Here is a 14,250-nt window from a genome sequence, read left to right on the forward strand (position 1 = left end):
AAAAGCAATGACTCTTGCTGAAAAGATAAGACTATGCTGTAGACTACCAAAATATTTGATCAACTCCCAAACATTGTTTACAAAACAGAGAGAGGGAGAGATAGGCTTTTGACACGAGCGCATCGACAATCTCCAGCGAGTGAGCTGCGCATCATTGGGTGAGTCAGTGAAACTGGAAAGCATTTTTAGGACTAATTTCCTCCTCATATTGTAGCCTACTATATGTTTCTCCACAAACCTAGGCCTATAGGCTATTGATGGATTCAAGACAAGGTCGTTTTTATTGATCTCAGATACTAAGTTTGTCAGTGTCAAAGTAGCCTGCCATTTCGATCATTTGTGCGGATTAAAAAAAGATAATGCCAAAGTCTCCAGTCATGTAAAAGGATGTAGAATTGCACGAAATGCGGTTTTAAAAAGGCCAACACTTTCCCGGACCCTAGGCTACTAAAATGTTCCCCATGTGTGCGTGCACCTTTTATAAGTGGCTCTACCCAAATGTGATGATATCAAATCAAATTTATTTATATAGCCCTTCGTACATCAGCTGATATCTCAAAGTGCTGTACAAAAACCCATTCTAAAACCCCAAACAGCAAGCAATGCAGGTGATGATATGTGTTCAATGCTCTATTATAAAAGGTGATCTTTTTTCTCATGAGTTCTGGTACCACAGAACCCCCCCTCTAGCACCCACTCTTTGTTCTGGCACCTCCCAATTTACAAATTAAGCTCTGCTTCAAATTTTTATTTTACAAGGCAAGTCAGTTAAGAACAAATTCTTATTTTCAATAAAGGCCTAGGAACAGTGGGTTAAACTGCCCTATAGCAATAAGGCACCTCGGGCTTCCTGAGTAGTGCAGTGGTCTAAGGCACTGCGTAGTACTAGCTGTGCCACTAGAGATCCTGGTTCAAGTCCAGGCTCTGTCGCAGCCGGCCGTGACTGGAGACCCATGGGCGGCGTACAATTGGCCCAGCATCATCCGGTTTAGTGGAGGGTTTGGCCGGCAGGGGTGTTCTTGTCCCATCACGCACTAGTGACTCCTGTGGCGGGCCAAGCACGCTGACACGGTCGACACGGCTGGTTAAGCGGGCATGAAGCAGTGTGGCTTGGGTTGTGTTTCGGAGGATGCACGGCTCTTGGCTCTCGCCTCTCCCAAGTCCATATGGGAGTTGTAGCAATGGGACAAGACTGTAACTACCAATTGGATACAACTAAATTGAAAAAAAAAAAAGTCACATGATGGGTTTGTGGTATATGGCCAATTATACCTCCGCGTTGCGGAGAACAGCCCTTTGCCGTGGTATATTGGCCATATATTGACCACACCGCCTTATTTCTTAATTGTACACAATTGGACACTTTTACAATTATTGTGTGGGACACCCTCCATTACGGCTCCATCAGTTTTGAGCCCTCTCACTCTGATTGTATAGGACACTCGCAGGATTACTTCCACGTGCAACTGTCAGACGACAAGCAGGTGAGGCACTTCCTGGAGCTGAGCTATGCTGGTGCCATCCTTCGGGACAGCTGGGTCCTGACAGACGTTGGCATCACCCCTAGCAGTGCCATCTGCTGCCTGCTGAAGGTACCAGCCGAACACCTAGCTGTTTCTACCCGTGCTTGAAAATGCATATCAAAGTGAGCTGGCTATTGCTTGAAACAGCTTCATACTATCATTAACATAAAGTGTTTCAGATATAGTGTGGTAATATATAGTATGGTGATATATATATAGTGTGGTGATATATAGTATGGTTAAATAGTATGGTTATATAGTATGATTATATATATAATGATATATAATAATGATATAGAGTGTGGTAATATATAGTATGGTGATATAGTATGGTTATATAGTATGGTGATATATATAGTATGTTTAAATAGTATGATTATATATATTGTGGTAATATATAGTATGGTGATATAGTATGATTATATAGTATGATTATATAGTATGGTTATATAGTATGATTATATAGTATGGTTATATAGTATGATTATATAGTATGGTTATATAGTATGATTATATAGTATGGTTATATTGTATGATTATGTAGTATGGTTAAATTGTATGATTATATAGTATGGTTATAATAGTATATATATAGTATGATTATATATATTATGGTTATATATAGTAAGGTGATATATAGTGTGGTGATAAATAGTATGGTTATATAGTATGGTTAAATAGTATGATTATATATTATGGTGATATAGAGTGTGGTAATATATAGTATGGTGATATAGTATGGTGATATAGTATGGTGATATAGTATGGTTATATAATATGGTTATATAGTATGGTTATATAGTATGATTATATAGTATGGTTATATATATAGCATGGTGATATATAGTATGGTGATATAGTATGGTGATATAGTATGGTGATATAGTATGGTTATATAGTATGGTTATATAGTATGGTTATATAGTATGGTTATATATATAGCATGGTGATATATAGTATGGTGATATAGTATGGTGATATAGTGTGATTATATAGTATGGTGATATGATTATATAGCATGGTGATATATAGTATGGTGATATATAGTATGGTTAAATAGTATGATTATATAGTATGGTGATATAGTATGGTGATATAGTATGATTATATATATTATGGTTATATATAGCATGGTTATATATAGTATGGTAATATATAGTATGGTGATATATAGAATGGTAATATATAGTATGGTAATATATAGTATGGTGATATATAGTATGATTATATAGTATGGTGATATAGTATGGTGATATAGTGTGGTGATATATAGTATAGTGTGATATATAGTATAGTGATATATAGTATGGTTATATATAGTATGGTGATATATAGTGTGGTAATATATAGTATGGTGATATATAGTATGGTTAAATTGTATGATTATATAGTATGGTTAAATTGTATGATTATATAGTATGGTTATATAGTATGATTATATATATTATGGTTATATATAGCATGGTTATATATAGTATGGTAATCTATAGAATGGTGATATATAGTGTGGTGATATATAGTGTGGTAATATATAGTATGGTGATATAGTATGATTATATAGTATGCTTATATAGTATGGTTATATAGTATGATTATATATATTATGGTTATATATAGTATGGTGATATATAGTATGGTGATTTATAGTGTGGTAATATATAGTATGGTGATATAGTATGGTGATAAAGTATGGTTATAAATATAGCATGGTGATATTTAGTATGGTGATATATAGTATGGTTAAATAGTATGATTATATAGTATGGTGATATAGTATGGTGATATATAGTGTGGTAATATATAGTATAGTGATATATAGTATGGTGATATATAGTATGGTTATATATAGTATGGTGTTATATAGTATGATTATATATGTATTATGGTGATATATAGTACGGTGATATATAGTATGGTTATATATAGTATGGTAATATATAGTATGGTGATATATAGTATGGTTAAATAGTATGATTATATAGTATGGTTATATAGTATGATTATATATATTATGGTTATATATAGCATGGTTATATATAGTATGGTGATATATAGCATGGTGATATATAGTGTGGTGATATATAGTATGGTGTTATATAGTATGATTATATATGTATTATGGTGATATATAGTGTGGTGATATATAGTATGGTGATATATAGTATGGTGATATATAGTATGGTGATATAGTATGATTATATAGTATGGTTATATTGTATGATTATATAGTATGGTTATATATATAGTATGGTGATATAGAGTGTGGTAATATATAGTATGGTGATATAGTATGGTTATATAGTATGATTATATATATTATGGTGATATATAGTATGGTGATATAGTATGGTGATATATAGTATGGTGATATAGAGTGTGGTGATATAGAGTGTGGTAATATATAGTATGGTGATATAGTATGGTTATATAGTATGATTATATAGTATGGTTATATATAGTATGATTAGGTGATTTAGTTCATTCAAACAGGTGCCATTAATACAGGTAACGAGTGGAGGACAGAGGAGCCTCTTAAAGAAGAAGTTACAGGTCTGTGAGAGCCAGAAATCTTGCTTGTTTGTAGGTGACCAAATACTTATTTTCCACCATAATTTGCAAATAAATTCATTAAAAATCCTACAATGTGATTTTTCTGGATTTTTTTCTCTCATTTTGTCTGTCATAGTTGAAGTGTACCTATGATGAAAATTACAGGCCTCTCTCATCTTTTTAAGTGGGAGAACTTGCACAATTGGTGGCTGACTAAATACTTTTTTGCCCCACTGTATAGTGTGGTGGTATATAGTATGGCGATATATAGTATGTTGAGGTCACCCTGCTTGAGACTTAAAGTAATATTGCCCTTGCTCAACCAAGACCATGGTTATGGTAGAGTAGTGATTGGTTAGTAAGGACACTGCTTTATACTGAGACCATGGTTATGGTAGAGTGATTGGTTAGTAAGAACACTGCTTCGTGAGTGTGAAGTGTTGTTGTACAGAGGTCCCTGGGTACATGTCCAGAGCCAGACAGGGACAGAACTCACTCTGTCCCACAAAGTTCTGTGGAAGATTTGCTAACAGAGGAGAGTGGTTATGTATCTAAGTACAAATTTAACCATCAGAATAATGTTTATTTGTGTTCCTTAATCCTTACTTACACATCCCATCATTGACATAGTCAAAGCCAGACCTTCTGTCTGTCTCTCCTTCTTGCTGGTTGACTAGAGTGGAAATCTATAGTATTGTATGGTTGACCTGGGATAGAGCTGAAATGTGGCCCAATGTAGTGTTGCCTTTGTACCAAACACCCTTACAGTCATAAACCTTTTCCCCATGTAATCGCCTCGACCTCAGTCTGGTGTTCGCTAACAGTATCTGAAGAGTCTGTATACCCAGTGGTTTATAGTACAGTAGAGCACAGCAAAGTACAGTAGAGCACAGCAGAGTACAGCAGAGTACAGTAGAGCACAGCAGAGTACAGTAGAGTACAGCAGACAGAGTACAGCAAAGTACAGCAGAGTACAGTAGAGCACAGCAGGCCGTATAGTAGGAGAAGAAGAGGCCCTTTGGGTTCATTGAAATACATATTCATAATATTTCTGTTAACAATTTAATCTGCACCCAGATTAGTGTTCAATTTAATCTGCACCCAGATTAGTGTTCAATTTAATTTTCACCCAGATTAGTCTTCAATTTAATTTTCACCCAGATTAGTGTTCAATTTAATTTTCACCCAGATTAGTGTTCAATTTAATTAATCTGCACCCAGATTAGTGTTCAATGTGATAGAACAAAACTCAGTACAGCACATTAATTAGAAAATGTTGTTACAAGTTTGAGCCACGAGATGGTGGTAGATTATAAATTTAAATAGCATGGACCTTTGATTTGTCTCTGGATAGAAATTGCCCTTGGGCACAGATCTAGGATCAGCATACTCTCACCAAATCCTAACCTTTACCATTAACAGTAAAAACACAAACCAGACCTAAGAGCAGTGCAAAGGAGCCAGTTCATCTTAACCCTGTAATTATATGACTCCTAACTTATATATACTGAGTGTACCAAACATTAGAAACACCTTCCTAATATTGAGTTGCACCCCGCCTTTTGCCATCAGAACAGCCTCAATTCGTTGGGGCATGGACTCTACAAGGTGTTTGAAAGCGTTCCACAGGGATGCTGGCCCATGTTGACTCCAATGCTTCCAACAGTTGTGCCAAGTTGGCTGGATGTTCTTTGGGTGGTGGACCACACAGGAAACTGTTGAGTGTGAAAAACCCCAGCAGCATTGCAGTTCTTGACACAAACCGGTGCACCTGGCACCTACTACCCCGTTCAAAGGCACTTAAATATTTTGTCTTGCCCATTCACCCTCTGAATGGCACACATACACAATCCATGTCTCAATTGTCTCAAGGCTTAAAAATCCTTCTTTAACCTGTCCGCTCCCCTTCATCTACACTGAAGTGGATTTAACAAGTGACATCATTAAGGGATCATAGCTTTCACCTGGATTCACCTGGTCAGTCTTTGTCATGGAAAGAACCGGTGTTCATAATGTTTTGTTTACTCGGTGTATAAACACAACATAGGTATTTATGTAAAACAAGTGAATTTACTGAATGTCCATGGTCTTATACTTCAGCGGGAGCCGGTGGTGCGTGTGTTCAGTGCCGTGACGGGGGAGACCCTCTCAGTCTTGGGCACTGTGTTTCTCCTGAGTACGTCTGTGGCCAGGCTCATGACCCTGGTGTCCCAGCAGTGTGGGCTTCCCGTCAGCTCCTTCAGACTGAGCTCTCCCACCAGCCTGCAACTCTACGACTGCAACTGGCTGCACGACTACGCCATTGACCTGGGTATGGCCTTCCTTGTGCAGTAGATCAATGGTCCTCTGGCTCAACACCTTATGGATGTAACATAGAGACAAATGGACTGTATGGAACACATTCTTGGTTCATGGAAACCAGGAGGACAACCTGCATGTGTCTCTGTCTCCCAGGGGCTACTCTACGGTTGGACAACCTGGGATGGGTGGGCGGAGTCCCTCAGAGGCTGCTTCCTGGGACACAGACTGACCGTCCAACGACACCTGTCTAGGGAGAGACCTGTGAGGAGGTCAGAATACACATCTACACACTGAACTGTATGATAGACTTACTATCAACAGTGATGGTACTGAACCTTTATATAGCTTACAATGATAGTACTGACCCTGTATATAGCTTACAATGATAGTACTGACCCTGTATATAGCTTACAATGATAGTACTGACCCTGTATATAGCTTACAATAATGGTACTGACCCTGTATTTAGCTTACAATGATAGTACTGACCCTGTATATAGCTTATAATGATAGTACTGACCCTGTATATAGCTTATATTCTCGTGTTTTTTTCCTTCATATGTTTTTTCTCTTACCCTGATATTAATACTGCATTGTGGGAAAGAGCTTGCAAGTAAGCATTTTACTGTACTGTTTTATAACCGACTGTATCTTGTGAACTTGACAAAAAAAACTTGAAACGTGTTATAAATACATTGATTCTGTATTATTCCAGGTTCCAGCTCCGGGTGGCACTCTACATCGCTGCTTCTCTGGGCCACCTGGACCTGGCCGGCTGGCTGCTGGAGAGGGGGGTGCGTGTCATTGAGCCGGTGGGGGGTTCACCCTTACCGTGAGTGGTGCCACCAGACGGCCCACCCCGACGTCGCCAAGTGTCCCGCTGTCGCCTCCATCGAGCTCGGCCAGCTCACCATCCTCAAACTCTGTATCGCCAGCAGCGTTCTGACCCTTGCCTGTCAGGATCCCCAGGGTCGTGACCCCCTGAGGATCGCCCTTCAGTACGGCCACAGGGAGTGTGTGAGTCACCTGGCCACCAAGCTGTGCTCTGTGGTGGTCCTCCCAGGTATGGCCCTGCCCATGCGGACATACCTCCAGATAAAGGGCTGGGTGAGGCTGGGGCAGAGGAGGGCAGCATCCAGGCACTGCATGGGCCTCAACAGGGCTCCGTTCAGGACCAGGGTGGGCGACACGGTCCTGGTGGACGGCTTCACCCTCCCCAAGATGTCTTCCAAGCCCAGGAGGAGTGAGGCCAAGGCGGGTATCAGGGTGATGTCCACAGCCTCTCAAAGTTTGACCCCCATCAACTGCCCATCTCATGTAACCTGCCAGCTCCGCGCCCTGGCATCCCAGGATAAACCTCTTCAACTACCGAAGCAACACCCCTGTGGCCACCGAGTGATGAAAGAGAGAAGAAGAGGGGATGTGGAGGGAAGGGATGTGAGGAGGATGAGAGTGGGGATCAGAACAGCAACCAATGGAGGAGCAGAGTCCCGCTCCCCGCCCATTTCCAGAGACACCAATCTCTAGACCTGTGTTTGCCTCGCCAAACTCCGCCCAGATACTCACCACCTCACTGGAGGCCTTTTCTTCTCCACTGCGACCGCACACCCAGAAGAAAACGCCATATACTGTTTGGCCTTGGCCAGGTTAGTTCCAAGTTTTTAAAATGACAGCTACGGTGAATATGAATATTGCTCTGGAGGTTTCTTATGAAAGGTGTGAATACTGTCAGAAGAAGCCTCCTATAATCAGTGGTGGGGGGGGGAGAACACATGTAAAGCTGTTTACACACTTTTTATTTTATTTTGTTCAAGCATTTACCCACCCTTTTGTGGAAGATGCATTGAAAGTAGAGGGAGCGTTACTTCTTTATCCTGAACGGCAATCAGCATTTACCAGTCAATGGTTTTACCACTACATCACTGCCTATGATATATACCCTTATCCTCCCTGAATAGATTTCAGTACAAACAAATCATGAGCCAACCATCATGCTTAGAAGGTACATAATCAAATCAACTCAAACTTTATTTGTCACATGCGCTGAATACAACAAGTGTAGATCTTTCCGTGAAATACTTTACTTACAGGCCTTAACAAACAGTGCAGTTCAAGAAGAGTTGAAGAGAATATTTACCAATTACCCAATAAACTAAGTAAATATAAAACATTTGAACTTGTCCGGTGGCCATTTGATTAATTGTTCAGCAGTCTTATGACTTTGGGTAGAAGCTGTTATAGGTTTACCCTAACAAGTCCTGAAACAAATCATGAGCCAACTATCATGCTTAGAAGGTATATAGTGTCAGTCTTATTGGTTCACCCTAACAAGTTGTTTCAGTATGGGGAGAGGATAGAATGTAAGGGCACTTCATTAATGTATTGAGGCCATTACATATACAGTATTTCACAATGCTAGGACACAGATTTGGTCTCCTAACCTTGTTCTGGTTGATTGACTCTCTAACAGTGCCTTCACACAGAGACCATGGTTGCAGCAGCTGAATGTAGCGCGGACTCTGTCCAGGAGGAGTGCTCAGCACATTGGGTAGACACCAGGATCCTGGTCATTAGGCAGATTAAACATACTGAAACAAGGAGGGACAACCTGGAATTGTCCAAAAAGGAACTCTTATTTGAGTTTTTATTTTTATTTTTTACAGTGAACAAGATGAGACTTTGGAACGGATGATGCCTGAAACAATGCGGACAACTTAGAATTTCGTTCCTTTGGATGAGGCTTATAGATATAGTCAGTACTGTGTTTGATTTGTGTGCAGAAAGTTTACAACGGCAGGCAGTGGATTCTCAGTCATTCCTCTCAGACAACAAAAAACGTATCATATTTCACTGGCTATTTGTAGTAGCCAAATGTGAATGGAATTATTATTATTCTAGAATCATTCAGTTGACTGAATGTGACTGTGGTTGTGCTGTATGTGACTATGTGGTTGTACTGAATGTGACTATGTGATTGTACTGAATGTGGTTGTACTGTACGTGATTGTAAGTGTTTGACATGGGTCTAATTGAGCCCCCCCCCCACACTTAACACTAGTTTTTTCCATAGAAATCCTCACTTGCTGATGAAGACCTATAGTGGTTGAAATCAATGTAAAATACAGTATGAACACTGCTGCCTTAAAACTCTTTTATTAAGATGTGGATCATTATTGCTCATTTAAATGAGTCTGTGCAGTGTCAAATAATACACCTGATACATAGGGGGGAAAAAATGCTAAAATACCACAAGACATGAAATAATGGCATTATGGGAAAATAATACATACTGTATTTCACATAGAGTATTTGACAAACTCTTTATTTACGTTACAAAACTGACAACTACTGTGACGATGTGTTAGCACAGCATGTGTCATCATTCCCCTGCAGTGTGTGGATTTACACAGCAACATAGCAGACAGCTTAAATAGTTTTATTTTTTATTTAACCTTTATTTCACTAGACAAGTCAGTTAAGAACAAATTCTTATTTACAATGATGGCAAACCCGGACGACGCTGGGCCAATTATGCGGCACCCTATGGGACTCCCAATCACTTGGGAGTGGGAAGGATACCAAATCCAATATCACACACTTCTTCCTTAGTATTCTGAGAACTGTCAGATAGCTGTGAGAGCTATGAGTGGATCGTGGACCCATGCATAAATGATAACTTTGCTGTAACTCAGTGGGGCAAGTAGAACATCCGGGTTAGTGTATGTGTGCATTATCTGGACAGTTGATTGTCTTTGTCTCAAAGCCTTTCCATTTCTGGGGTATTGAAGAAGCTTCTGATCTCAACCTTCTTGACAGGTAAGAAACACTTGGTTAGTGTATGTGTCTTATCCAATGGGTTGTCAGGTGAACGTTGAAGATGCTTCTTGGAGGTGATCTAATGATGTCATTGAATCGATGTCATTGAGTTGCTCACTGGACAAGACAATTTATTCACTGAAAATTAAATCTGTCTTTCATTTCACTTATGTTGATACTTGATTGGCTATTTGCTGTCTTTTGAAAATACAAAAATAAATATAACTGTTTTATGAAGCACTTGTAGACATTCATTGTTTTCAAAATCATATTTTCAGCAAAACAGATACATACGTTTACATATGACATCAAATCAAATAAAATAAAGTAAGTGATATGTAAATGATTGGCAAAAGGCTCCAACCACCCAAGTCATAGACTGTTCACTCTGCTACCACACGGCAAGCGATACGAGAGCACCAATTCTGGGACAAAAGGCTCCTTAACAGCTTCTACCCCCAAGTCATTAGACTGCTGAACAGCTTCTACCTCCAAGTCATTAGACTGCTGAACAGCTTCTACCTCCAAGTCATTAGACTGCTGAACAGCTTCTACCCCCAAGTCAAGTTTAGACTGCTGACAGCTTCTACCCCCCAAGTCATTAGACTGCTTAACAGCTTCTACCCCAAAGCCATTAGACTGCTGAACAGCTTCTACCCCCAAGCCATTAGACTGCTGAACAGCTTCTACCCCCAAGTCATTAGACTGCTGAACAGCTTCTACCTCCAAGTCATTAGACTGCTGAACAGCTTCTACCCCCAAGTCATTAGACTGCTGAACAGCTTCTACCCCAAGCCATTAGACTGCTGAACAGCTTCTACCCCCAAGTCAGACTGCTGAACAGCTTCTACCCCCAAGTCATTAGACTGAAGAACAGCTTCTCCCTCAAGCCATCAGACTGCTGAACAGCTTCTATCCCAAAGCCATTAGACTGCTGAACAGCTTCTACCCCCAAGCCACCAGACTGCTGAACAGGTTCTACCCCCAAGCCATTAGACTGCTGAACAGTTTCTACCCCCAAGCCACCAGACTGCTGAACAGCTTCTACCCCCAAGCCATTAGACTGCTGAACAGCTTCTACCCCAAAGCCATAAGACTGCTGAACAGCTTCTACCCCCAAGTCATTAGACTGCTGAACAGCTTCTACCTCCAAGTCAGACTGCTGAACAGCTTCTACCCCCAAGTCATTAGACTGCTGAACGTTAATTAAATGGCCACCTGCACTATTTGCATTGACCCCCTTTGTTATTGATGTATTTTTCTAATTGTTTTCCACTGACTCTCTTGAATTGGCTCGATGCACATCACTACACTCTACCCACACATTCACTGTGACACTGACCGACTTTCACACTAGCTGCTGCTACTGTGTTTATTATCTATCCTGATTGCCTAGTCACTTTTACCCTTACCTACATGTACATACTGTATTACCTCAACTACCTCGCACCCATGCACATTGACTCGGTACTGGTACTCCTTGTATATAGCCTTGTTATTGTTATTGTGTTACTATTTAGAAAATATTTTCTTAATTTTTAACTCTGCATTGTTGGGAATGGGCTCGTAATAAAGCATCTCACAGTTGTTTTCGGCGTATGTGACCAATACAATTAGATTCTCATCTGAACAAATGAATGCTCTCGTTGTTATAATGAGGAATTTATTTAAATAATTTGGTTTTCCTGAAGATTTGAATGGGCTGAGAAAGCCTTTTGTGATGGATCTAGACAATCTGGTGAAAAGGGAGGGTTTGCGACTCTTCTCTTCAAGTGGGAAGGACGATGCGATATCATAAATTCCCTCTGGAGAAAGGAGCCATGAGATGTTGTCATCGTCTCTGCAACGAAAGACCATCCAGCATGCCATCAATTTACATTTTTACTCATGTATCAGACACTCTTATCCAGAGAGACTTACAAGGAGCAATTAGGATTAAGTGCCTTGCTCAAGAGCACATTGACAGATTTTGCCTCGTGAACTCAGGGATTCTGAACAGCAACCTATCGGTTACTGGCCCAACCTCTTAACCCACTAGGCTACCACCCAGCCCACAGTACAGTATGTCATAGGTAACAACTCAGAGGAGTACAACGTCTTTCCAAATGAATTAGTGGAATGGTAAAGGGATAATGTCTCAGTCTTGACTGAGAGCAGCAGCCTAAACAGCAGCAGGGCTTACCTGTAAAGTACACAGTAGGGGAATGTTCTGAGGCTGGTACTCCAGAGACTCTTGAGGACAGAGGTTCTTACTAACATTATTGGAACCCTGGTTGGTGGGAAAGGCACATTAAAACAAACTGAAATGTTTTCGATATCTTAAAGTACAGCATATCAACTGCAAAGAAGCAGTGCAATGCCATGACACAAAGAATCATATAAAAGGTCAACAGCAGTGTTATTCATGAAGATGTATGTGTACTATACCTTTGTATTGAAGGTGAGGACCTGCTCTCCAGTACTGCTGATGGTATCCCTTTCCAAATCAAACACGCCTTCTACAATGTCACTGGTGGCCACGCTGGTAGCGGACTCAAAATAACATTTAGCAGTGGCTTTGGTGATCATTTGAAGAATGACCATGCAAGTAGAAGTCTTTGGATCGTTCTGGACTGAAACATCAAAGTTTATGGTTTCATACTCATCTGACCACTGTCTCAGGAAGCCCTTCACTGTCTCTTCAGCAAATATCTGGAGAAGCTGAGAGGAGAGCTCCTTGGATATGGCACATTGTTCCTTTCCCCATTTCAGCCTTGAAAGAATGGAGTCTGAAGCACTTTTGGCTGCTTCCAATGTTAAGACCTGTGGAGTGCTGTGGCTGTCCTGAATGGCTATCACTTTATCCACCAATTCATGGCTGAAAATGTGGATGGTCCAAGTGGAAATGATTTTTCTCAATTTCTAACAGCAGATCGGAGGTCGTCAGGATGAGAAGCACCCTGTCCATCTTCCTGTGTGTTCTCAACACTTTCCACCATAATGTCCACTACCACCCCAGCAGCTTGCCTGACTTTGTCCACAAAGGTTACAGGAAGTAAGTCCTCTGTGTGAAAGAAGTCCTCAATGATTGTGTTTCTAACAATGGGAAAGTCAATCTGAGCAGGAAACTCAGTGGGGATGGGAGTCCCGGGTAAAGCAAAGTGCCATTTCGACTGCCTTAATTTTGAAGTAGGTGTTAGAGAGATGGAGGAGCGTGAAGAAGAGGTATTTTCTTGTATTTGGCTGTCAGCACTCCTACAACGGATCGTGTCAATATCCTCCAGCATGGATCCTGAGAGCTCAGTGGTTTTAGGTAGTAATTGTGCAGAATGTCCACACAGGCATCGTTTACACCAGGTGTAACACTGCTCTGGTTGACCTCAAGATGCCGAGACTTGCTCTTTGTGATGCAGGACTGCTTTGATACGTAAAGATTTGTTGAACCAAGTGTTGTGTCTGATCTTTGAAGATCTTTCTGAGAAACTCCGTAATCTTACTTTGCAGACTGTTGTAGATGTTACGAGCAACAGACAGATTCTTTTCTCAGAAACCTGTCCAGTGGTGAGCAGGGAGGTTCCAGATACCATGTCAGATGATTGGGTGGTCTGGGTGAGCTCCTGCTGGTCTTTCACCATGGTTTGTATAATATCATAGATGTGGTGGATGTAGATACAGACTGGAGGTACTTATCTGTTGTACCTTCCTCCACAATGTTAAATTCTAGAGAGGACCTCACTCACTCCTTTCTCAGCTTTGGTTTGAACTCATGACTAGAACGTTTTTGGAGGCTCTTTGTTGAAAGACTGTGGGAAGATGCATGCCTTTGAGGCAGCCGTGCTGCAATCTAGACTTACTGGAGAGGTTCGCTCAGGAGACCTTGGAGACGTTCAAACATGTCTTCACATGGTGTTGGGGACCTTGACAAGGAGATGTCCTTCAGCTGGACAGAACCCACCTACCAACATGTTCGACCTCAAGGGACATATCAGATATTTTCTTTCCTAACTGTGGAGAGTCAGGTGCTTTGATGCTGATCCTCGAATGAGGTCAAGATTGTTGAAATGACCTCTTGGTACTATTG

The 14,250-nt window shown here is 40.6% G+C and overlaps 1 protein-coding gene and 1 pseudogene across 2 annotated transcripts; both read left to right on the forward strand.

Annotated features, from left to right (window-relative positions):
• LOC110515169 overlaps positions 1-7,901 on the forward strand; it is a 72,302-nt pseudogene extending 64,401 nt beyond the window's left edge.
• Positions 61-6,541, forward strand: LOC110517098 (protein ANKUB1-like). 2 transcript variants are annotated; one of them, XM_036973565.1, is made up of 3 exons: positions 61-158; positions 1,449-1,645; positions 6,174-6,541. In XM_036973565.1, exons 2-3 carry the CDS (start codon positions 1,634-1,636, stop codon positions 6,405-6,407), a joined length of 246 nt encoding a protein of 81 aa, XP_036829460.1. In that variant the 5' UTR covers positions 61-158; positions 1,449-1,633; the 3' UTR covers positions 6,408-6,541. The 2 variants fall into 2 exon arrangements, 1 of the variants encoding a protein (XP_036829460.1); XR_005042224.1 differs by having other exon boundaries at positions 63-158; positions 1,449-1,592.
• Positions 7,902-14,250: the final 6,349 nt, after the last annotated feature.

Source organism: Oncorhynchus mykiss, unplaced genomic scaffold, assembly GCF_013265735.2.
Source record: "Oncorhynchus mykiss isolate Arlee unplaced genomic scaffold, USDA_OmykA_1.1 un_scaffold_266, whole genome shotgun sequence".
Taxonomy (NCBI): domain Eukaryota; kingdom Metazoa; phylum Chordata; class Actinopteri; order Salmoniformes; family Salmonidae; genus Oncorhynchus; species Oncorhynchus mykiss.